Source organism: Calonectris borealis, chromosome 2 (genome assembly GCF_964195595.1).
Source record: "Calonectris borealis chromosome 2, bCalBor7.hap1.2, whole genome shotgun sequence".
In the NCBI taxonomy this organism is placed as follows: Eukaryota; Metazoa; Chordata; class Aves; order Procellariiformes; family Procellariidae; genus Calonectris; species Calonectris borealis.
The window spans coordinates 41,434,095-41,457,760 of NC_134313.1; the positions used below are offsets into that span (position 1 = coordinate 41,434,095).

General features: G+C 37.2%; 1 protein-coding gene across 2 annotated transcripts in view; it reads left to right on the forward strand.

The window, feature by feature from the left end:
• Positions 1–23,666, forward strand: part of ASPH (aspartate beta-hydroxylase) — a 118,222-nt gene that overhangs the window by 79,990 nt on the left and 14,566 nt on the right. For both annotated transcript variants that reach the window (XM_075141786.1, XM_075141785.1), the window contains 7 exons: positions 1,142–1,227; positions 3,691–3,777; positions 6,903–7,053; positions 8,168–8,304; positions 13,780–13,878; positions 14,542–14,631; positions 19,631–19,768. In XM_075141786.1, coding sequence (XP_074997887.1) covers positions 1,142–1,227; positions 3,691–3,777; positions 6,903–7,053; positions 8,168–8,304; positions 13,780–13,878; positions 14,542–14,631; positions 19,631–19,768 — 788 coding nt within the window. The remainder of the gene's footprint in view (positions 1–1,141; positions 1,228–3,690; positions 3,778–6,902; positions 7,054–8,167; positions 8,305–13,779; positions 13,879–14,541; positions 14,632–19,630; positions 19,769–23,666) is intronic.

The window sequence follows — 23,666 nt, forward strand, 5'->3', positions numbered from 1 at the left end:
TTACAATACCTTGTAGCGATTATCCAAAATACTTGCTACCGCATTGCAGCAATCTTGTGATGTTAAGCTGTATGGTGTTTGGGTTTAGCGTTACGCATACCAGTTACGGCATTCCCTGTTTAAACTTCTACAAAGAAAATAATAATGTTACTTCTTTTCATGCTATTAATGACTTATTGTCCATAGAGGAGAAAACAGTAATGCATAATTTAAGCAAAAATACGTGCTACTAATTACAGATATATATAGCTAGTAGTTACTTGTGTCAGCCAATACATATTTCCCTTACTTGTGTCAGAAAAGTTTTTTTTTAATTAGTTTAATTTTTAATTAATTTAATTTTTAGTTTAGCTGTAGCAAATGTGGAAAAAAGCAGTTACCTGCTGTCATATCCTTCAGTAGTGCATTTCTTTAACATCTAGTATACTTAATGCAACCAAAATAGACATTGTTTAAAAGTGAACTGCTATGAAGTAAATAGCTGTTTAAATTGACACAATTTACTTCAATTTGCTTCAAACGCAATTTACTTTACGCAATTTATTTCAAGACTGGTTTGCCACATACTGCTGCTGCTCTGCTACTGTGTGAGAGTTTGCTAAGCTGTGGAAACTTAAAGAGGTCTTGATCAGACATTCAGCATCGAACCTCTTTTCAGCAGGAAGTTGGGCTACATGATTTTTGAGTCGCTCCTACCCTGAGTAACTATGACTTCTATCAACTCTTTTAATTGTTTTAGACATAGTAGACATTTCTAAAGTTGTGCCTATATGTTATTAACATGTTCTGGTAATTATATTTTTCATAATACCATATAGATGTGGAAAAATAACAGTTCTTTCTGTTATTCCATGTCAATTGAACCATTTGGAAAAAAATCCTTGACTATGAGATGAAAAATGCTTTATCAAAAACTTGACTGTGAAATTATTCAGTTTGAATGACTGAAGATTGCTTTTTCAGGAGTTTGTGGTTGTAATAAATAAGAAATCAACTTCTTTTCAGTGTATTTTGAAACTGCCTTATTTGAAAATCGTACACCTTACCAGCACAGTACTAGTCTCTAGTTAAAGGTTGCTCCAAACAATTGCTGTGAAATGCAAAAGAAGTAATGAACTGTATGTCTTTAAATCTCTTCCAGCTAAAAAGAAGAAGCCAAAGCTCTTAAACAAGTTTGATAAGACCATTAAAGCTGAACTAGATGCTGCAGAAAAATTACGTAAAAAAGTAAGTTTTGAACTTTTCCCTCAGGACTGTAAACAGCGGATAAAAATGAATACAATAAAAATTAACAAATTAACTTCAAAAAAGGGAAAACTACTTTTAGATTACTTTCTGTGAAATTAACTTTTTAAAATTAAATATTCAGTGCATGTTTTTCCTTCAAGTTTCATTTCTGTTGGATAGTTTATCTTAAATTTTTTGAAGTCATGAGTGTGTGTCTATTCACGTGTGTTTGCGCACCTTTAACCTTGAAAATATTTAGCTTAACTGTTGAATTCCTGTCATGAAAAAACTGCTTCAGTTAATCACACTGTCCTATCACTGTTGTCCATTTGAGTACTGAAGTCACCTATTATCAGAGCACTTAAATAATATGTGTGTGTTAATGTGGATCTCTCGGTAAGTGTTCATATGCTTCATGAGCATTAGGTGCAAATCTTTGTAGTAGGCTTTGTTTTTGCTGGAATTGTGTGTCCCCTGTGTGCCTGCTCCCGTACAGCTGCTTACAGCACGAAGCCGGTGTTCCTGCTCCTCACCAGTGGCAGCAAGACCTTAACATCAGTCAAGCAGTTTTGGTAGTTTTGAATTTAATAACTTGACTGTGAAAAACAAAGAAAAAAAAACCCAACAATAAACAAAAACTCTTCAGTCATCAGCACCTGGGGGTGCTGATTGACAGCCGGCTGAACATGAGCCGGCAGTGTGCCCAGGTGGCCAAGAAGGCCAACGGCATCCTGGCCTGTATCAGAAATAGTGTGGCCAGCAGGAGTAGGGAGGTGATCGTGCCCCTGTACTCGGCACTGGTGAGGCCGCACCTCGAATCCTGTGTTCAGTTTTGGGCCCCTCACTACAAGAAGGACATGGAGGTGCTGGAGCGTGTCCAGAGGAGGGCAACGAAGCTGGTGAAGGGCCTGGAGCACAAGTCTTATGAGGAGCGGCTGAGAGAACTGGGGTTGTTTAGCCTGGAGAAGAGGAGGCTGAGGGGAGACCTCATCGCGCTCTACAACTACCTGAAAGGAGGTTGTAGCGAGGTGGGGGTTGGTCTCTTCTCCCAAGTAACTAGCGATAAGACAAGAGGAAATGGCCTCAAGTTGCACCAAGGGAGGTTTAGCTTGGATATTAGGAAAAATTTCTTTACTGAAAGAGTGGTCAGGCCTTGGAACAGGCTGCCCAGGGAAGTGGTGGAGTCACCATCCCTGGAGGTATTTAAAAGACGTGTAGATGAGGCCCTTAGGGACATGGTTTAGTGGGCATGGTGGTGTTGAGTTGATGGTTGAACTCAATGATCTTAGAGGTCTTTTCCAACCTTAATGATTCTGTGATTCTATGATTATTCTTGATTTTCAGAAGACTGACTGCAGATTTAGCTTTATATTGCTATCCATGCAGCCCCAGAGTTCCTGTAGGTGTATGATGGGGCTGAAGGGCTACTACACAGAGAGCACTAACCTCAGGCTGCCTCTGCTGCTGCTCTTCACTAGGAGCCTTGTTTACGTATTAGAATACAAAAATAAAAAGCATTTTCATGCTTCTTGTTACTTAAACAATTGGTTGATCAGAGAAAGGCATAACAGAAACTTTTGATGAGCCTATAGGGTCAGTTGGCTGACTCTCTTTTCCTGCCTGTGTCTCTTGGTGAGTTGCAGACAGTCATATTTGTCTTGTAGGAAGCGGGATAAATTTAGTGACAAATCAGACATATGTAATATTTGAAGATAGCAAGACAGTTGTGTATAATAATCCCTCACTTTTATGAAGCTGTAAGAGTTGGAAGTGGCAGCAAGATCCGATGCCAAATTTTGCTGAGCAGTGCTCAGCTCCTATTTAACAGTGCAGCTGGTTCTTCTCAACTTCCATCCTTACTTGCTAGTCAGCAGCAATCGTGAGAATACCATAGTTACATTTGGACTTTGTATGGGACAGGGAAGAGACACAGAGCACGTGAGGTGTCCTGAGGGACATTGTTATTCAAAACATTTGGAGGAAACAGCCATTCACTATGGATGAGTCTAGTATTTCCCCTAGAAGAGCCATAGTTACGATACTGCTGGTCATGTGAGGTACGCAAAGAGGAAATTTCTAAGTAGGTATAGAACTTGCTTTCTTTGTTACATTCAGTTTGGATTTTGTTATTAGTAATAGAATCTTTCCATTTTGCTATAGGCAGGTTGTTGTTATCTCAGCATTTTTTCCAGTCAATAAAAGGAAAGTGAGTAAAATAAAAACAAAGCTATTCATTTTAACCATGGAAGTGGATAATATTGTTTCATAAATAATGACACTGGATTTCTCTTGAATAAGCAGGCAGTCCCAAGAAAAATATGAGTGAAAACTGTTGATTCAGTCTGCATTTTTTTTTGTTTTTCTTTTTGTTTTTTTAATTGGGGAAACTAATGTGTTAATAGGTCGTGCATCCCTCAGCATTTTTATTAGATAGAAATGTTGATAAATATCTCTATCTTTCAGGGAAAAGTTGAAGAAGCTCTAAGGGTCTTTGAAGCATTAGTGAGTCAATATCCACAGAGTCCTCGAGCAAGATATGGGAAAGCACAGGTACTAAAAAAAAGAGCCATAAATGTTAAAAAAGTTAAAATAAACCCTTTTAAACAAGAGTTCTAAACCCCCGTCAAACTTCAGTTATAATTTTATGGTTGTTTCCTAAGGAAAAAAAAGAATTATGTGAGTCTGTTATATTGTATCAGTTTCAGTCCTCTATCCTTCCTCAATTACTTTGGGAGCTTTTGTCTAACTTTAATCTAGTGGGAAGTATTGTAAATAACACAAAAATAAGAGACATCCTGTAGATGTCATGAAAACTGTCAGACGAATGGTAAGAGATAAATCCCAGCTAATGTCCTAATGCAGGAACAACAGGCAGAACTTAGATGTTACATACTGTTTGCTGCAGCTGGTAAATCAACCCATCAGTCAGCTCTGGGCTAAATGCTGCTTTTTGCTTAGTGGGAATAGGGAAGGGGATTTGGAGTTTTTATAGAGAGAGTGTTAAAGGATAAAGAACCCAAATTCATAGGCAAGGAGGCTTAATTAGAATGAGTTCTGTTTCAGATGTTCTCATCCAAGGAAAGAAAAAGCATTGGAAAATAAGCTCTGCATTTGTAATACTTTTGAGCCGTGTTAGGATGTCTCAAAAGAGAATAATTCTTTGTATTTTCATAAGTAGTAGGATAATCCCACTGCACTAGGTGTAATAAAGGACTGCTTGAACTCCTGTTAATCAAGATGAGCAAAGTGAAACCCTCACCGTAGAAGGGAATTGTGCTGTTATACAATTAATGAGGCACTTGAATTGGAGTCACAACCAGTTTTCACTTGGTTAATAATAGTCATGCTAAAACCAAAGCCATGATTATCCAAAAAGCTGTCACACAAGCACTTGATACATAGCAGACCAAATACTTTAGTGCTCTGTGTGAGGGATAGTCTGCTGAACTATTTACCTTCTTACAGTAGGAGACCACTTTGATTCATATATATGATGGACTTAGCTCTGTTAACTTACGCTTTTAATATTTACCTTTTTTATGAATCTACTCATTATATCTAAGAAAATATGCTTCCTGCCTCCTCATTACCTCACTGCTTTTAGGGAGGAGGGCAGATCATTGAAGCCAGCTGTGAAGCTTATTTTCATTCAGAATTCCCCACAGTGACACAACTTCATTTGTCCTTTTACAACAATTTGTAGTCACAACCTACTACTTTAGTAATGCATAAAAGGTCTTACAGATCAAGATCTGAAGTCGTAATTAGCATACACTTCCTGGGAATGTATAAAAACAGCTATAAATTCATTTCCATTTTCAGTAGCCTTTGTAGGCTCATACAAGTCTTTTTACTGAACACTGACATTAACATGACCAATGACAACTTATTGAATCCAGTGTGTGTAAGTTGAAGCTGTTTGAAGGAATGGGAAAATCATGGGCTTCACTGACAGATGGATTATTCTTAGGATTTACACTGTAACACCGTATTACTTTTAAATGGGTGTTTATACCAACGCAACACATACAAATTTGCTATCTCTCGTCACTAACTAAAGGTAAAACTGCAGAGAAGGATAAGGGTAAAGGCCATGAATTCACCACAAGAGTGTACTTCTCCATTTCTTTAAACCATGAACCAACATTACATGCTAATTTTGTAGGTTCAGTTTCTAATAAGAAATGAGGATTCATTTTTCTGGATCTTGTAATAGCTTTAAAAGGCAACTGTTTCCCCCAAAATTCTGCAAAAGATTCCATAATTAGAAGTGTTTTTCAGAATTTTGAGCAATTTCTGATTTGATTTCTGGAGCTACACTTAGGCCAGCTGTTAACAATTTCTGTAGAATATTTTTCATCTTTAAGGCTGAAAAGAACAGTAGATAGGTCTTAAACCTCCTTATATTATTTATAGTGTCTATACTGGTGAATTTATGCAGATTTTATGCTGACAATTTTTGCTTCTTACTTATGTATCTTTTACTATTCTTTGCCCTGCAATTCCCTCAATAAAAAGGAAAAGCAAATTCCTAGTGAATGTACGTCAGAAAAATAATTTATTTCTTAAAACTGATTTCTGAAGTTATCTCTGAAACAGGCTGATGAACTCTTTGGCTGAATAACCATATTGTTTGGTATTTCCCATACTCAATTTCAAAGTAACCCGAGGAAAAAAAGTAAAGGACAGAAGTGCAAAAAGATTCCAGATGTTAACTACTTACTACAGCATATGCATCTAGCACAGTTGAAGCTGTTTTAGTTAATGTGTTTGTTACAACAGTGAATTTAGATAGACCGGCAGAAGCTTCTGCACCTGCAGTGCTTGCGATGTACCTACACCTTGCTCTGCTAATTGATTTAAGAACATAAACCAATAAAAATAAAGCATTTGGGAAGAATGAAAATGCATGCATTTGTATAAACAATTCAAAGTAATGCTTTAAAAATTCAGCATTTGAGATATAGTTGTCTTTTTTTCAGCTGTGGAAACAAATTATGAATGTGCCATACCACAAATGAAATCAGTAGTAGCTTCCATTGGCCTCACTGAAGCTGTAATTTCACAGTGGAGATCTCGTATATCCTTTGGTCTGCTCCTGAGCTTGATGAATGAATTTAAGTTCTAAAGAGTTGTAGGGTAGATATTCTATCAACATATGCAAGAGTAAAGCCAATTCCTAATTATTTTTCCAAGAAAGACTGTAAATAAATTTGTGTCAGAATATATGAAAGCAGTGTTTGTTGGTGTTTTGATCTGTGTATTATTGCCAGTGTGAGGCTTAGTATACAAATAATCCGTAGGCAACGATTTACATTTCTTCCATATTATTGAAACAGATTGCTTCATTTATTTTCAAAAGCAGAAATCATGACTTCTACAAATATTAACCAAAAACCTGTGTTAATGTATTTTTTAGGTTCCAATTTTCTTGTACTTATGCTTTCAAACAGTTTGCAGGAAACAAGAATTAACAGTAATTCTAATCTGCCTTACCATAAAGCACAACCAAATAAATTTTCCATTGTTATGCCAAAATTATATAGATTAAAAATAATTCTAAAATTATTCCCCTAGTCTAACAATTGCATAGTTTGCCTTTTAAGAAAACTGAGTTAGTTTTAAGACTGATGGGTTATTAAGTGTTCTAATAATGGTTTTGTGATTCTTTCTAGTCTGAAGATGACTTAGCTGAGAAAATGAGAAGTAATGAGATGCTGCAAAAAGCCATCAACACCTATGATGAGGTGGTTAGTCTGCCAAATGTCCCTTCAGATCTAATAAAACTGAGCTTGAAACGAGAAGCAGACAGGCAGCAGTTTCTTGGTAAGATTTGAGGATGGTGTAAAAATTATGGAAGTTGTGTGAGCAAGACTTTCAAAAGATCACTAAGGATTTAAAAGCGCCAATTCCATTGAATTTTTGGTAGGACTTGTGTTCCTAATCTCTTAAATACTTATGAAGAATATTTTTAAATTCTTTAAATTTTTTCTAGGGAACTAGTGTATATAATTGCGTGTATGACAATAGTGCCTGTAGACAACAGTGCACTAGGTGCTATGAGAAGCTATGATGGTAGGTGGTCAAAACAATTTTTGACAGAGAAAGAAGAAAATGTTCTTCTTTTTCTACTGAGGCTGAGGGAAATCATGAGGAAATTAATGGCAAAGAAGAAAATGTTCTTTTTCTACTGAAGCTGAGGGAAATCATGAGGAAATTAATGACATACACAGAGTAAACATACCCAGAATAAATTTTCAGTAAACATAGGGAAGAATGGAGTTGAACTCAGGGATAACATCCGAAAGTTTAGATCTCAATTCTGTGATTTACAAGAAGTGCTGATTAGAATATGAGGCACAGTCAACTTTGGAGAAAAGAGTTCTGTTCCCATGGGTTGGATTTTAATATCAACTTGTTTTGATCTTGCTGTTCCTCAGCAAGACCTCATCTGGGAAGTCAAGGAATGTAATTTTAGGCATGTAAAGCATGATTAATTTCATAATGGAAATATAGTGGAACTATTGCTTAATGCTAGAAATGCGTTTAATTACTTAATCAATTAAGACGAAGTTTATTTTGATACGTTTACCTAGTTTTGTTGAGCACTGACATCTATGTATGAAAGAGCAACCAAAGCTTAAATAATGTTGTCACTGCTACACTGTGAACGGTTCTCCACTAGAGGCTACCATAACACTGCATGATATGCATTCGCAGTGATTTCCTGAAATATTCCTTGTACAGCTACACCCCCAGTGACAACCAAGGAGCTGAATATACTCCTATCTGCACAAGTTTTTTTTCAAGTTCTGCTTCTTGATCGTTAGTGAAAGCGGAATACCTGGCTCTGATTTGTGTTTTCTTAGATGTTGTGTAAGTGTCTTACTACTGTTACTCAAATCTGTAGTTGTAATTAAGTCTTGCTCAATCAAATTAGGTCGCATGAGAGGTTCCCTGGTTACTCTACAGAAATTAGTTCAACTGTTTCCCAGTGATACTTCATTCAAGAATGATCTTGGTGTTGGTTACCTCTTGATAGGAGATAACAGCAATGCCAAGAAAGTATACGAAGAGGTGAGTTTCCATTCCAGCCAAGGAAAAATATTATTTGCATTCATATGTTCATTCTAAAGGTTGCTTGCTTTTAACGTTTTTGGTTGTTAAACATTTTGCATGTCTGGTTTTGAAGGGTTAATATAGACATGATTTTTTTTCTAGTGCAGTTCTTAATTGTCTTCTTATTTTAATTCAGATTTCCTGATACTGTCATGTTGAATGTTCTTCCTTATAGACAGAGAAATGCAGATGTTTTTCATATGCTTAATAATATTTGATTTCTTATACCTTCTGGTAGCCAGGTTTGGAATATATTGACAACATATATAGATGTAATGCATAGTATAAAAGAAGTCTTATCTGCAAGACATGGAAAGCAGAAATAAGCCTGGTTTTTTACAGGAACACCATCTCTAACCATGTGATAAAGTAGTTCAGTACTCACACAGCTATTTAACCTTTGGTTTTTCATGATTTTTGTAGGCAGCCTAAATTCTGTTTTTCTTTCATGACGCTTGCAGTGCGGACAGTTCATTGGATTTATATTCCTATCTTATACTATGGTTATCACTGCCAGGAAGGGCCACTCTGCTCCTGTGATCTAGAAACCCCGTTAACATCTGGAAACTCTCTGACAGATGCGGAGCTTGATGTCACTGGTAGAGCACAAGCCGTCAGCACCGGCTCGGAGATGGTCTTGTTGATGTTGGCACACTTGTTGCAGTGCTTATTTAGTACAGACGTGATACGGTAATTGGCTGGTTATGTAGACTGAGGACGTGTCAGCATGATTAGTACCACCTCCTGAGAATAAAGGCCCGGTTCTCCATCCCCCACATCTGGGAGTCTGAGGGGATTCTTATCTCTGGTGGTTTCTCAAAGAGAAGGAGGACATTCAACCACATCGTTGGAAGCAGGAGCCAAACCCTGATAATACTGTTTTTTTCCTCAAGCTCCTCTGGTAGTCAGATGTTGCCAGAATAATGTTTGCTTTGCTACTTTAGCTACTTTGTAGGTCCCTCCATAAAACATTTCTGTTCAATAATTTTTGGCCTGCTATCAAAATTTCTTAGAGGATTGGAAACATCAGCTTTTAAAGATAGAATATATTAACTGAACCTGCTTCGCAAGCTGCAAGGAACTTGAAAAAACGAAAACATACTCCTCCTGGGCAAGATGTTCCTTTGCAATTTTTCACTATTTTGTTGCAAACAATATAGATAGTAGAATTTCTCAATATCAATAATAACAGGATTTTTTATAAATGGAAGAAGGTAATGAGTTTGCTATATAATTACTTTGATATTGAGTTTGACATACTTCAGAAGCAGTGTATACTGCTCGGATTAAGAACAGATATGCAAGATAAGAACAGTTCTGCTTTTAATATATTGTTTTCCATGCTTCCATAGACTTTATCCAGTATAATTACTCTGTTTTGCAGTTCACTAAACACTGAAATAGATAGTGATGTTCTGTCCTTGTAAAAGACCACAAATAAATACCTTTTAAAAGGAGTTGGATTTATTCTTTTTAAAAATCATGTGGGTTTTGTCCATATTCTGACTATTCTTCAGGTTGAATTCCAACACATTAATGTAATTTTTTTTCTTTGTTGTAATTCAGGATAAATTTACATGAAGAATTTTAAGAAAGGAAATACAGTCAAAGAAACAGGCAGAAGCTCACGTGTACCTGCTTTTATTCTTGGTTATACTGAAGGCTTCTTACATGATTTTGGGCAGATTGCTTAAGGGCCATATGGTCTGCTCTTGAGCGCTTCGCTCAGCTGTTGCAATGCATACTTGGAAAGTGATTGGCATATGGTTTGGAGCTCTGTGTATAGTCAATAAAGAGGGGGGCAAACTGTGAAGAGTGGTTCTAGGAGCCTTCAGGAGACATCTTACTCTTCCCATGATTTTTGAGAAACCTGGGAAACTTCTGTAGTATGATTAAATCCTCCTCGCTAGTATAGGACAAGTTAGTAATTTGACAGAAAACATAAGACAGCACAGACAAGAGCATGAATTCAGTGCTGCACAGTAGATGCTTCCAATATTTACGAATCCTGGGTTCTGGTTCCCACTGTAAGGTTGTTCATACATTTTAGTCAAGTGTTCTTTAATGCGAAAGGCATGGGCATCTAGGGAGAGAGAGCAGAGCTCAGGACTCATCCTCAAGAGAACATACCCCTTGTTCGACTAAAGGCTCAGCTTCTTGCTGATTCCCCTCTGGATCCCATTCTTTTCTTCATGGTTGTCTAACTTCTTGTGTATGTGGTACTTGTTTCTGCTCCCCAGGCAAGAGTTGAACGCTCTTCTGTGCAGGAGAATCTAGACTCCAAATTTCCCATTTCCTGGGAATCTGCTAGGTACCCATGTCCTCCTTTGCTTCCTGCTATAACATTTCAGTCTTAATTCAGTGTTAGCAGTTTGTGTTAGGCATGGGCTGAGCACATGCAATCAGCTGGACCCTTCACAGGCACTGTCCTCTACATTGGGATTACAGTACATACCATTTCAGACCAGGCTAGCTGTAGCTGGCATTATGTCCAAGGAATTGAATAGATGCCCAAGGAATCCTAGTGAATGAAAACTTTCTGCTTTACATTTAATAGCCAGTTTACTTATTTTCAATTCTTGTTTTCCATTCCAAATTTGTGATGTCTTAGCAGCTGTCAAAGTGTTATACTCACATTTTTATTTCAGAAGTCTTAAATAGGGTATGTTTCTTCTTTTAGCTACAGAAGCGATGTGTATAAACACTGAACTTCAGATCAAGAGTTTTGTACTTACAACTGTAACGTGGTATGGTTTAACTGACAAAAAATACACGTTTCTAATAGCATTTGCCAGACTTTGTGCTGAATCACAAATGGAAAATGGTGTCCTATTGGAAAGGATTTCAGTTTTTCCTCTAATGTTAAAGCATTTTCTTTTGAACATTACACTTAGGGACATGGAAACATAACGTTAAACATGGTCCCAGTAGATATTCAGAGCTATTTTTATTTTCAAAGAAAACATAATGTTAAAAGTAGTCCTAGTAGAATTTAGAGATATTTTTGTTTTCGAAGATCTACAGATTATGATAAAATACAGAGGAAGAGAACTTTATAAGACCAGTTACTCTGCTAGTAGCACTTTTTCTGCCTGCTATGCTGAGGCATGTCTGCATGGCTCAGTGCAGCATTATACAGACATGCATAAGCCAGCTCTGATTGAGCTATCTCAGGTACCAAAAGCAGAATATCCAGATTAACACAGTACTCTGCCCTGGCTAATTAGCCATTGATAGCCCCAGAGGTTAATTTCTATATTCATGATTAATATTTAATAGCTATGAGCAGTTTAGTAAAACTTATTTCTAAACATAATTAATATTGCACGCAGCAACAGCAACAGAGTAATACAATTTACATTAAATACTTCCAGTGTAATTTCTGCTGATTGTATCTCTTCGCTTCTCTTTAGAGGCTCTGAATGTAGATCATGCCTTAATGCAACTCAGCATAGTTTAAATGAACTGTAATGCAGAAAATACTATTCTGTCTTAATTAATCAGATAGCTTTATCCTATATTTAAAGGAACTGTAATGAAATTATATGGCTAATAAATATTTCTGTCAGTCATTTTTTTTCACCCTGCAGGTACAGGTTCTTGGATCAAAATGATTATACACAGAATGCTGTAGTCAAAAAGCATAAGTTGCATAAGGTGATAGCATATTATACTAGGGATCAAGCTCATCCTTACTATGAATTGCCAAGTTCACTTTTTGTTAATAATGTGTCATATTATGGACTTCAGATGGATTCTCAAATTGATTGTTCCTTCATAGTAATTATTTTCTGCAAAAAGAAGTGAAATGCTGCTATTTTTAACTCATAACATTTTATACCCACGTTGCACTGATTTTGCTTTTGCTCAGATGTAGTTTGTATGTAATAAGGTTTGAGAAAGCAGAGAAATTGGCCCAGAGGACTTGTTATGGTTTTGCTTGTAATTATTTTGATTGAAAAATTAGGTTAGACAGTGACTGGAAAAGGCAGAAGGGACATGGCTATAATGTATGCAGACATTTTATCCATGGCATAGGTTTAGTAGCTTCAAAAATGGGTTTAGGCAAGAGAAATTGTTCATCTGTTTTGTATTTAGTGACTGTGCTAGACATTCAGCACTTGTCAACCTCTGTAATTCCACTGACTCCCAGGCACTTGTGATGATCCTCACAGACTGAGGATCTCTCCTGATAAAACTGCCCACCCTTATTTTAAGGAGAGAAGAGGTGTAACAACAGATTAACTCGACCATGTAATTGATATCGCATAGAGCTACAAATGATATTGAATATATACATCAGAGAAACGTGGAGCTGGAAAGTAGATCAAGACATTCTCTAATTTTCCCCTTGGCTAAGGCAGACCAAATGCACTTAAATTATCTCAGTAACGTTGAGGGTACATGTTTCAGAACTCAGGCCAGCCAGCTTCACACCTCCTTTCCCTGAAACACTCCCCCGTACAGTGATCCTTTCCTGCAACTGTCCCTGTACTCACAGATCTTTCTCTTGCACGGTCCCTATGAAATATCCATCTCTGGGTATTTGCCTATGCGTTTTCCTTTCCTGCAAAACGAAGTAAGGTTGTAAGTCAGACATTATCTGAATCTTGTTCAGGATACAAAATCTTTTAGCTTAATTCAGCACGCTAGGTCTTGGTCTTGGTCAAAGAGTGCAGCTCACAACTATACAAGAATAATTTATGCATCACCTTCTAGTGTGAAAGCACATTGAATCACTACTGCATTAGACCTTGCATTACCATCTGATAGCTTTGTCTTGGCCAAGCAAGCGTAAGCTCTTCCAGAGAGTGCGCCCGTTCACTGTCGTGCTGAGAACGCCTTTGTGTTCCCAGGGTTTGCGCAGTCCCATCACATGATGCAACCATTATTTTACAGCATCTTTCTAAATTGTCCTCACTGTGCTTCGCAACGTAGTATATTTTCTCTTGCCAAAAGTAGTTTGCCACCAGTATAAACCTATCTAATTTTAAACTATTTCAGGTATGTTTCTATGCTACGCTTCCCATTACTGTGCTGTAGACTTGTTCAAAAGCAGCTGCTTTCCTTCAGATTAGTCAAACCTGGGAAAGGTAACTTAAGTGTTAATGGTGTTAATTCTGTAATGTAGCATGCTGTAACTCAAGAGAAAGGGTGGAGAAAGACGGACAACAAAAAAATAACGCAATTCAGAAATTTCAGAAAATTCAGGAATAATTTTACTTCTGTGACTTTAAACTTTGGCTTGTAATAGATTTTTCTGGAGAAGCACAAAAGTGAATGGGGAAAAGAAAATACAGCCAAGCCAAGAATTTATCTGAGAGTCAGCAATGGAAGCAAATGTCATTGCGTCACTAAATAGTAATATGTGCACAGGTTTGTTAATTTGCATAGATCCATACGTGAGTATTTAATTCATTTGCTCTCAAACAGGTTCTAAGCCTGGCTCCAAATGATGGCTTTGCCAAAGTACATTATGGCTTCATTCTGAAGGCAGAAAACAAGATAGCAGAGAGCATACCCTATCTAAAGGTATTTTTCTTTTCTCACCTACAGTAAATATTTTACCTGTAAAAAATATAATTGGAATGTATAAAACACGTCAAGGTAGAAGCATACTAATCACAAATCACAGTTTAAGATACGTGTTGGAGTTATATTGCAATATCACTGCTTATGAACTGGAACAGACTTGTACATTGAGACTCATCAATTCTTAAACACCAAATATTTGTTTTCTTAGTGGTTAACATTAAATACACAGCTGTGAATCTCAAATTGTTTTGAGTTTGGCAGTATTGCTGCAAACTTAAGATTCTTGAAAAATCCAGAGAGGGCTTACCTATGCTTCTGAGTGTCTGGGAAGAAATACCACAAAATAAAACCTTAATCCATCTTTCTAAAATGCCTGTGTATATGTATATAGGGCCAGGGGAAAGTGTCCATCTTGGAGGGACTTGGAGGGACTGAGGGGAGAGGCCATGGCATTTGGAAAACTGATAACATTTCTCAATGTTTTTTTACTGAAGTATTGTATTCATTCAACCTAAGTTTCAGGTTCTCATAGTGGTTATATTTTATAGCCAATTTCATAGCCTGTCTCTTGCATAGAATTGGCAGCTTATTTACAGCAATCAAATGAACTCTTTTAGAAGTCCTACTGAAGTTTTTCCTTTTTTTTTTTTTTTTTTTTAGGAAGGACTCGAGTCTGGTGAGCCTGGCACAAATGATGGACGCTTTTATTTTCATCTGGGTGATGCCTTGCAAAGAATGGGAGACAAAGAGGTAAGCATTTAACATGCTCTTGCTTTAAAGTCTAAACCTCTGATGGACTGCAGAATCCAGAAAATCTTTTAAGGATGGGCTCAATGTTGAAAACATGAGTAGTCCTATTGCAGTAACAGTCCAGCATATGTGTGTACAGGTCAAGATGAGCAACAGCAAAAACTCTGCCATTGCTGTGACAATACAATCTCTTACATCCCTTGCTTTAGAACTAACCTAAACTTTTGAAGCTTGCATGGGGCAGTTTGAACTGAGAGACCAAACATTTTTCAAAAATTCAATGAAGGTGTTTTTAGAGTCTGTTTTCTACTCCTACCACTTAAAAAAATGATTTTAACCAGAGTTAAAAAAAACAATTACATGTATATCACTGTATAGAAGTTCTCTCATAGCTCTGATATAAGTGTTTTGTAAACCTCCCTTCTTTCTCAAAGTGACCTTGAGCATCAATGAGTATGTGATAAAAGAAGACCATGAGAGGACTGAATGTGTGGGCTGAGTTATGGTATTTGTTCAATAATTAAAGTAGCAAACAGATCAGAAAAGCAGAGATTTATGCAACAAATCTGTTGCATGCCCAACAAAAGCAAACATATGTGAAAACCATGAGAGTTTCCAATTTGTTAATTTAAAACCAAATTTAATGTAAAAGCCAAATTTAAATGTGTGAATTAGCGCTGTTGCCGTAGTAGGGGAGCAAAGGACTGTTATTAGTAATTAGAACTTTACTATGGGCATGAATTTAAAAACAAAAAAACCAAACCAAAACCCCTTACTCAGGTTCCTGGATGGGAAATGTGAAAAGAATAAGAATAAAAAAGCATAGTGGAATTGCTTTTTAATCAGTTCTCTAATAATAGGTCTGAAATAATGATACCTGAAATATTGTAAAGAATGCTGACCTCTTGAGCATCTTGAGTTGGTAGGCAGTTCTCCAATATGAACTATAGGCAAGTGGACTATAAGGAAGCCTATGTTAGTGATCGTTCTTAAACCTGGTTCATCAGGTTCTTTTTTTATAAATCATGGAACTCTTATTACAATACCTTATACATACATTGAAATGTAATAATATCTGTATTTTTTAAGTTAGATTGCCTTCTCTGAAAGTACAATAAAATATTCTTCCAATGAAATTTTTTGAATTTAGAAGTTCATTTACAAGTGAGAATTAGTTGGCCTCATTCTATATGTAAACACACACGTGCGTGCACACACACGCACAGCGTCTGCTTGCGCGCGCTTGTCTCTCTGTCTGACTCTGTCTGTCCTTCTCTCAACAGAAAACCAAAAAGGAAATCCCTATATGCTTCCGTGGTACATTCTGGGTTGAATGATTGAGCCTAGACCATCCCATTACAATGTTTGTAGATACCACACAGATGTAATTAATGTATATCATCCCAATCCCCAGGATAATTATGTGTTAATGTTTATGGAGTTAATGGTCAAATCTGTTGTAGAAAAAGTTTTAATCAATGACAAATTAACTTCTTGGCATAGAGGAGACTTTTAAATTTGTCAGTGGAAAGTCCACTGTTAAGCTAAATTTTTCTCACTGACCTTGCTAGACTTGCTGAACTTCAAGATTTAATCAAGGAAACAGATCAATATTTAAGGAACATGTGAAATTGCTATCACTGAAGGTTTGTTGAGGGTAGATATTCATCTATTAGAGCTAAATTAGGAATTATGAATGTGGTCTTGGTAAGTGTTAGGGAAACAGTGTTGAGTATGCCCTTTCCAAGTATAATTTGATAAAATGCCAAATTGACTTAAAAAAAGATAAATTAGAACGGTGGAAGGTATTATAGAACAAAGTGCTGTTCACGCAGAATGTATAAACTGAGTGCATCTCAAACAATTACTTTCCTGGAAAAGAAGCTATGCTGCTGTAGCTGTCCTGAATAGTACCAGTGGTCATTATTTAGGTTTTCAGCTGCCAAGATCTGCATGTAAAAAGAAAGGTTTCTCATGGAAACTCAGGACTGGCAAGGATGAGCGAGGTAACCTAACCCTATTCCATGCTGTCAAAGGCAACGTGATAGCACAATTCTTCTAATAGATAAGGATTAACAGTATTATACATCGTGATTATAGGTGACGGATCTTAAAGAGCAGCAACGTTCATACTCATCAGTCAGTGGCTGAAGCAAGTAATTCATCCCCCTTATCATTTGGGCTAACTCCAGACACTGCAAATGAATGCAGGCAGTCAGCATGAACGATCTATTGATATCCCACTGCTATTACAACTTACATCTTGGGCAAAATACATTATAAATCATAATGCCTCCATTTCAGAGACTTAACCAAGACAAAATTTAAAGATATACTGTGTATTACCCAAAGGTAATACATAATTTTTTTTTTTGACCCATACACAATTTTAAAAAGCTTCTCTAGGGAAAAAAGATGAAAGCTTATATATGGTCTGCTGTTATTCTCTTCATCCACACTGTTTTTCTGTACTTCAGATAAATACTGTAAGGTAACATTCTATTGCAGCCTTTCCACCATACTTCAAGAGAGTTATAAAGATCAGAGTACCACATTTTTTAAAAGCTTAAAGAAAATTTACAGACTCTCAAAAAATAATCTATAGTTACAATATAGAGACTTATGTAAAAATTTGAAGACAAAACCACCCAAAGTAATTTCTTACCTTATATATGAAATTAAAAATCTCTAAGATGACAACTGGAAATTTTTAGAAATAATCCATTACATGAAGCATTTCCAATAACTTTTTGTTTTCTTGACTGACTGCTAAGACCAAGTAAGTCTTAGTAAGTCACACACTCTTCCCATGGCTGATTTGTATCCAAAAAAGTTTTGGTTTTCCTTCTAGTTTACTGGCTTCAAGTAAACATAAATAATAAGCTGACATGAATTGTTCTCCTAGAGATGTGTTTATTTGAGTGTATGTTTCGCTTTCCATTAGACCCCATACATAAAATGATTCTTCTTTAGATTAAGAGTTAGTACTGTGGTTTTTGCTCAATGAGTCTTTTGTTTTAGCCTTCATGTCAAAATGTGGACAGATTAATGGACAACTGTCATACACTCATGAGTTAAAATAGGAGAAAAGACTCTCTTTGAAAAACAAATAACAATTAAAATAGTTAGTCATGCAGGGAAACTACCCTACCAGAATGCTACTGGGGACAGTGTTCATCTTGTCCAGATGTCGTGTTTTAACCCCAGCTGGCAACTAAGCCCCACACAGCCACTCACTCACTCCCCCTCAGTGGGATGGGGGAGAGAATCGGAAGAGTAAAAGAGAGAAAACTCATGGGTTGAGATAAAGGCAGTTTAATAGGTAAAGCAAAAGCCATGCGCGCAAGCAAAGCAAAACAAGGAATTCATTCGCTACTTCCCACCGGCAGGCAGGTGTTCAGCCATCTCCAGGAAAGCAGGACTCCATCATGCGTAGCAGTTACTTGGGAAGACAAACGCCATCACTCCGAATGTCCCCCCTTCCTTCTTCTTCCCCCAGCTTTATATGCTGAGCGTGATGTCATATGGTATGGAATATCCCTTTGGTCAATTGGGGTCAGCTGTCCCGGCTGTGTCCTGTCCCAACTTCTTGTGCACCCCCAGCCTCCTCGCTGGTGGTGTGGGGTGAGAAGCAGAAAAGGCCTTGACTCTGTGTAAGCACTGCTCAGCAGTAACGAAAACATCCCTGTGTTATCAACACCGTTTCCAGCACAAATCCAAAACATAGCCCCATACTAGCTACTGTGAAGAAAATTAACTCTATCCCAGCCAAAACCAGCACACCAGATTACTCCTGCTGGAAAGAAAAGTGGAGGGTTTGGGTTTTTTTGAGGAGAACTTGGCAAGGAGGTGGGTGCAGCCAGGGAAGGCGGTTAATGGTGAGGTATAGGGGGAGTATTGTTAACTGGAAGCACAAGGGTGAAATTATAGGCTGTTTTATGTAGAGTGAGGTAAGAACAAATGTCAGGTTGGGTGAAGGAGTGTGAGAACATGATCCAAGTTTGGATAAGTGACTCTTAAGCAGAGGTGAATTGGATAGGTTGCAGACTTGGGAGGGAGCAAATTTCAAGTGGTATAGCTAGAGAGGGGACTCTGTGCATGACTCCAAGTCAAGAGGTTTTTGGACAGTTTCTGTTCAAGGCAGGGGTTGCTGCCTGCTTCAGCCCCTGTGCTTTGGACTTCTTACCTCATATCTCCCTGCTTAGCTGTCCTGTCATATCCGGGGTTTTTTTCGTGTTGTCTAAAATATTGCAGCTGTAGCAGCAATGCTGGACAGGAAGGAGGCAGCTATATGTAGTCTTCTCTGTATATGGTTCGTCACAGTGCTACTTATGCTGGATCTTTTCTTTCCAAGCATCCTATTTTCTTCCTCTGCAGGACCTTGTTTTGGTGCTATGCAGTGGTAAAGCAAGTTGTGGAAAGGTCTGGTAGCCTCAGTAGGTTTCTACCATGTGAAAGAAAGCATCAGCTCAGTTCTGGTGTGGCAAAAAATATTTGAAGAAACTCAAGTGTATATATGTATTAGATAATTATGTAACAGTTTAGATCCATGAAGTCAGCACTGTGTTCATCATCACAGCATCTCTATTAGCAGCAGAAGGCAGTCATCTTTAATTCATAGGTAGAGAATTGACACATAGAGGAAACAAAGTTGACCAAGATGACAAACAATTGGATCTCCCAAGTCCAAGGACAGCGCCTAGATTACTGACCCATATTTGGCGTGAATGGTTGTGAGAAGATTATCCTATTTTGCTAATGTTGGATTGAACAGCCTTGGCTGACTGATCTATTTTGGGATTGTTAGTTGGGGCTTTTTGGGTTGGTTGGTTGGTTTGGTTTTTTTTCCTTGAAGTGTTCGTTACTACATTACATTAGAATAATAACCCTGGCATCCAAAGAGACAGTCTGTTACCTTATCAAAAAAATGTAAGTTACTTTTTTTTCTGTGGAAGCTTGGCTGATATGAATTTGATTGTTAACAATTGCAATCTTTTAGGCATACAAATGGTATGAACTTGGATACCAAAGAGGTCACTTTGCATCAGTTTGGCAGCGCTCCCTCTACAATGTCAAGGGACTGAAAGCTCAGCCTTGGTGGACAGCAAGGGAAACTGGTTATACGGAACTGGTGAAGGTAAGGCAGTTTGTTTCTGTATACTTTGATTTTATATTTTTAATAACGACTATAATCTAAAGTATTAAGCAGAGAAAATTCTAATCTGTGAAGTCTGAATCACTGCCTGTGAGTACCAGACACCGATCTCAGACTGAGCACGGGATTTAGCTAAGATACTATAAAATGAGCTCAGGCATTTTCAAAATTGAGAATGGGAAAGGATGGCTGAAGTGATTTATAAATACAAAATTTGCATGGTAGACCACTGTAATGTCTCAAGTGCAAAATGACAGCAAACTTTGGCAATGTCTTGGACACCCATTGTGAATTTTTAATTAGTCAGGAAAGGCTGTGTCCTTCATCCCTTGTGTAATACTTGGTGACTTCTTTGGAAGCTTTTAATTGCATAAGAGAAACAAGTTTAGACTCCCAGTGATGGATTTAGCAAAGGATAACAACATAGAATTTAAGTTCTTTAAAGTTCTCTTTTTATTTAATGCAAGACAAGTAGTCTGGTTATTATTCATAATAATAGTTTGTGTTTCCAAAATAGCATAATTTTTATTATTTTATTTTAATTTTAATAATTTTAGTCATAATTCCTAAAAAAAAAAAAGGGGGGGAAGAACCTTTTTTTTCCCTGTATGTTTTAATTATTGGTATGTGGTTCAGCAAAATTCTTCTGCACAAATAATTTGAAAACGTAAATGTTTATGTGCAAGAGACAGGTTCCTTCAGAGTGGTCGCTTCATTATACTTAGTTACATAACATGTTAAAAAAAACCTACTATGAAAGGATGATTTTACTTTAAAAAAAAAAAAGAAAGAATGAATTTAAAAAAGGAAGATTGCTCCTTGTTATGCTTTTGATGGCAGCATAAATAAGGCTAGGAAATTTAGCTTGAAGTGTGATTCTCCAGTGTAATCTCAGTCACACAAAAAAAGCAATTTGCTTTATGGACTAGCATTTGGGAAGATTTGAAATGTGCATACTTCCTGTCATAAAGGAGATGGAGAAACTGGGAACTTCTTATCATACTTTTGCCAAACAAAAAAAAAAGAATATATATTATTTTATTGATGTTTTAGAGCTATCTGCTGTGATGTTTTACAGTCTCTTACATGTCAACCATTCAAATTCCTGAGTCACACAAGGTAATGGTCCCTTCACCCGTGTTGTGAGGAGACAAGTCAGCTTTGAATGATGAAAGAATTCAGTTTCCTGTTATAAAATGGCCAGGGCTCCACCTTGAAGGGATTTTTTCAGATGGATCAGGCCATATATGGAGGTCTTGGTTTGGATCAGCATCTTGAGTGGCTCCTAGAAGAGCCATTCAGAAGACCAGCAAGGATAGAAATTCAGCCCGACCTCCACAGCACAACTGCCTCTCTGAAATCCACTTGTACCTCTTCAAACCAGTCATTTAGTGGTATATTTTTTAGCTGTTTTATTAGCGATATGTCATTGAATCTGGACTAAATTGTGGCTGCTAATTTACTTACATAGGTATCCTAATTTGGGGGATGGTAAGATTTACATTCTTCAAGATAATGTTCACAGTTGAAAGTATAAATCCAAACTATAAGTTAAATGCATCAGGAAAAATATTTGTATTGTTGTGTTTCCCCCATAATTCACGGAAGTACTTGAAGTTTTGAAAGAAAGCAGGCTTGATTCTAATAACATACGACGCTGCAAGCAAAATTTGAAGGAGTATTCTCCAGAAAGTGGCAAAAAATCATTGAAAACATTGGTTTTATTGATTTCTGAAATATTCCAACTTCTGTACGTGTTTTAGTTAAAAAAACATTATTTCTCCATACCACAAAGCAAAAAACAATCAGCAGTTATTTCTTACTGCTTCATCTTGTTACATTCCTCTTACATCTGTACAGGATGTGTGGGCAATGCTACCAAATCCCAATGATAGAATTTGACATGGAAAACTGCTGTATGAAGGGCAAAGCACTGGAGGCCCTGACCCTCTCTCCCTGTGTTTCACCACTTGTTGTTAAATGTGAACAAACTATTTTCAATGTCTTGGTAGCTTAACGATGCTAACTGAGGATTTATTTGTGGCTGACTGAGACAGTGCTAAAGCCAGACTGGCAGCTCTTTTTGGTTCGTTCTACTAACCAGCACAGCTGTGGTCAGTAGCATCTTATAGCACAGACCAGGCTTGCTTTTGTTACAAAGGGCCGTGTGGTTTCTTGGGACTGGAGATGGAGATGTGAATTTCGACGGTGTCTTGCTTTTTCCACAGAAAACCTGAAGAAAAAATTGTCTTTTTTCGGTATTCCCAGTTTAATAAATTCCTTCTGAGGAGCGTTCAGCTCACCTAACTGTAGCCATACAGACACGAGGCATATTGTCCATGCTAGTGGTCTAGTTTACAGGTCAAAAAAGAGGTATTTCCAGAGGGTGATTAATTTTTACCATGTTAAATAACTACCTAAGGATGGCATGTCTCCCTTTCTGGTGTTAACTTTCCTACTGCTTTACTAAAAGAAGCCTAGACAACTAATTTAGGCCTGATGTTTAACTGCCTGATGGGTAAGATTAAAGACAATCTCATACTTCATTCACTTCACTATTACCTACTTGCCTGGATGTCTTAAGGAAGAGGGGTTTTTTAGTTTCTTTAAAAAAGAAAATTAAAAAAAGACTGAGAATATCTCAAGAACACTTAACAGGATGTGTATTATGGTGGCGAATCCTGGTTAGTGCTACTGTGCGGAAGGGAAGTGGATCTTTGCATCTCTTTAGCTGCTGCCCATTAACGCTTAAGTTTTTTGTAGTTTCCTTGAAAGAATAGGAAGGGAGCAGAAAACATAAGCCTTTAAATTAGGAAGAGTGTGTCAAGTGATCTATGTAGAAATGTTCTGTGAATGTTTCTGATCTACAGTATTTCAGGCCTTTGGGTCTGGAGATTCAAGAAACACTTTCTTCTTTGAGCTCTGCTAAAAGGAAGCCTTACTTTTATCTTTGAAAACCTGTCCTCCTCCCTTGGGGCAATTAGCTTTCCATGGACAGTCTTACTGAGTCATTGCATCATTCTCTATACCTTTTGTAAAACCTCAGTATATAGCATTATTTTTCTATTCTGGTGCTCATTTAAAAAAATAATAAGAGGTACAATGCTATCGGATCTTAGAGACTTTTCACCAGTCTGAAACTAATAAATAGGTAATCATAGAATCATAGAATAGTTTGGGTTGGAAGGGACCTTTAAAGGTCATCTAGTCCAACCCCTCTGCCATGGACAGGGACATCTTCAACTAGATCAGGTTGCTCAGAGCCCTGTCCAACCTGACCTTGAATGTTTCCAGGGATGGGGCATCTACCACTTCTCTGGGAAACCTGGTCCAATGTTTCACCACCCTCATTGTAAAACATTTCTTCTTTATATGACCTAGGTAACTTTGTCCTTTCCTCATGTTGTGTCCATTGACTTTTGGAAAGGACCCTGAGGATGCTTTGCCAATAATGTACTACGGTGAATAGCTGATTGATTAAAGTAGATCTTGTATTGTCAGTTTTCTCTGATGGCTTAGATTTTATTAATTAAAAGTTTAAAGTGCAGCAAGAAAAGCGCAGAAAGAGAATGAAAGTACTGGCAACAGCACATATCCATAATTTTTTCTGTATAGTGACAGCTAGGGCTTAATGGTTTAGCTAATAATAGCTAAACATTCATATTTAAGGATAAATTAAATTGAAATATGCATTTAAAGTGTGTCTGGATGCTTTAAGGGGAGCCTTGTGTTGAAAAGAGCAGAGATGATACGTACACATGCTGATGTTCAAGCACTCCGAGTGACTGAATGGCTGCAAGGAATCTATTTTGAAAAGTTTAAAATATTGCCCCTTACCTGGAGGTCATCAGCGTTCCCCAGCAGAGACACAGCAACTGAT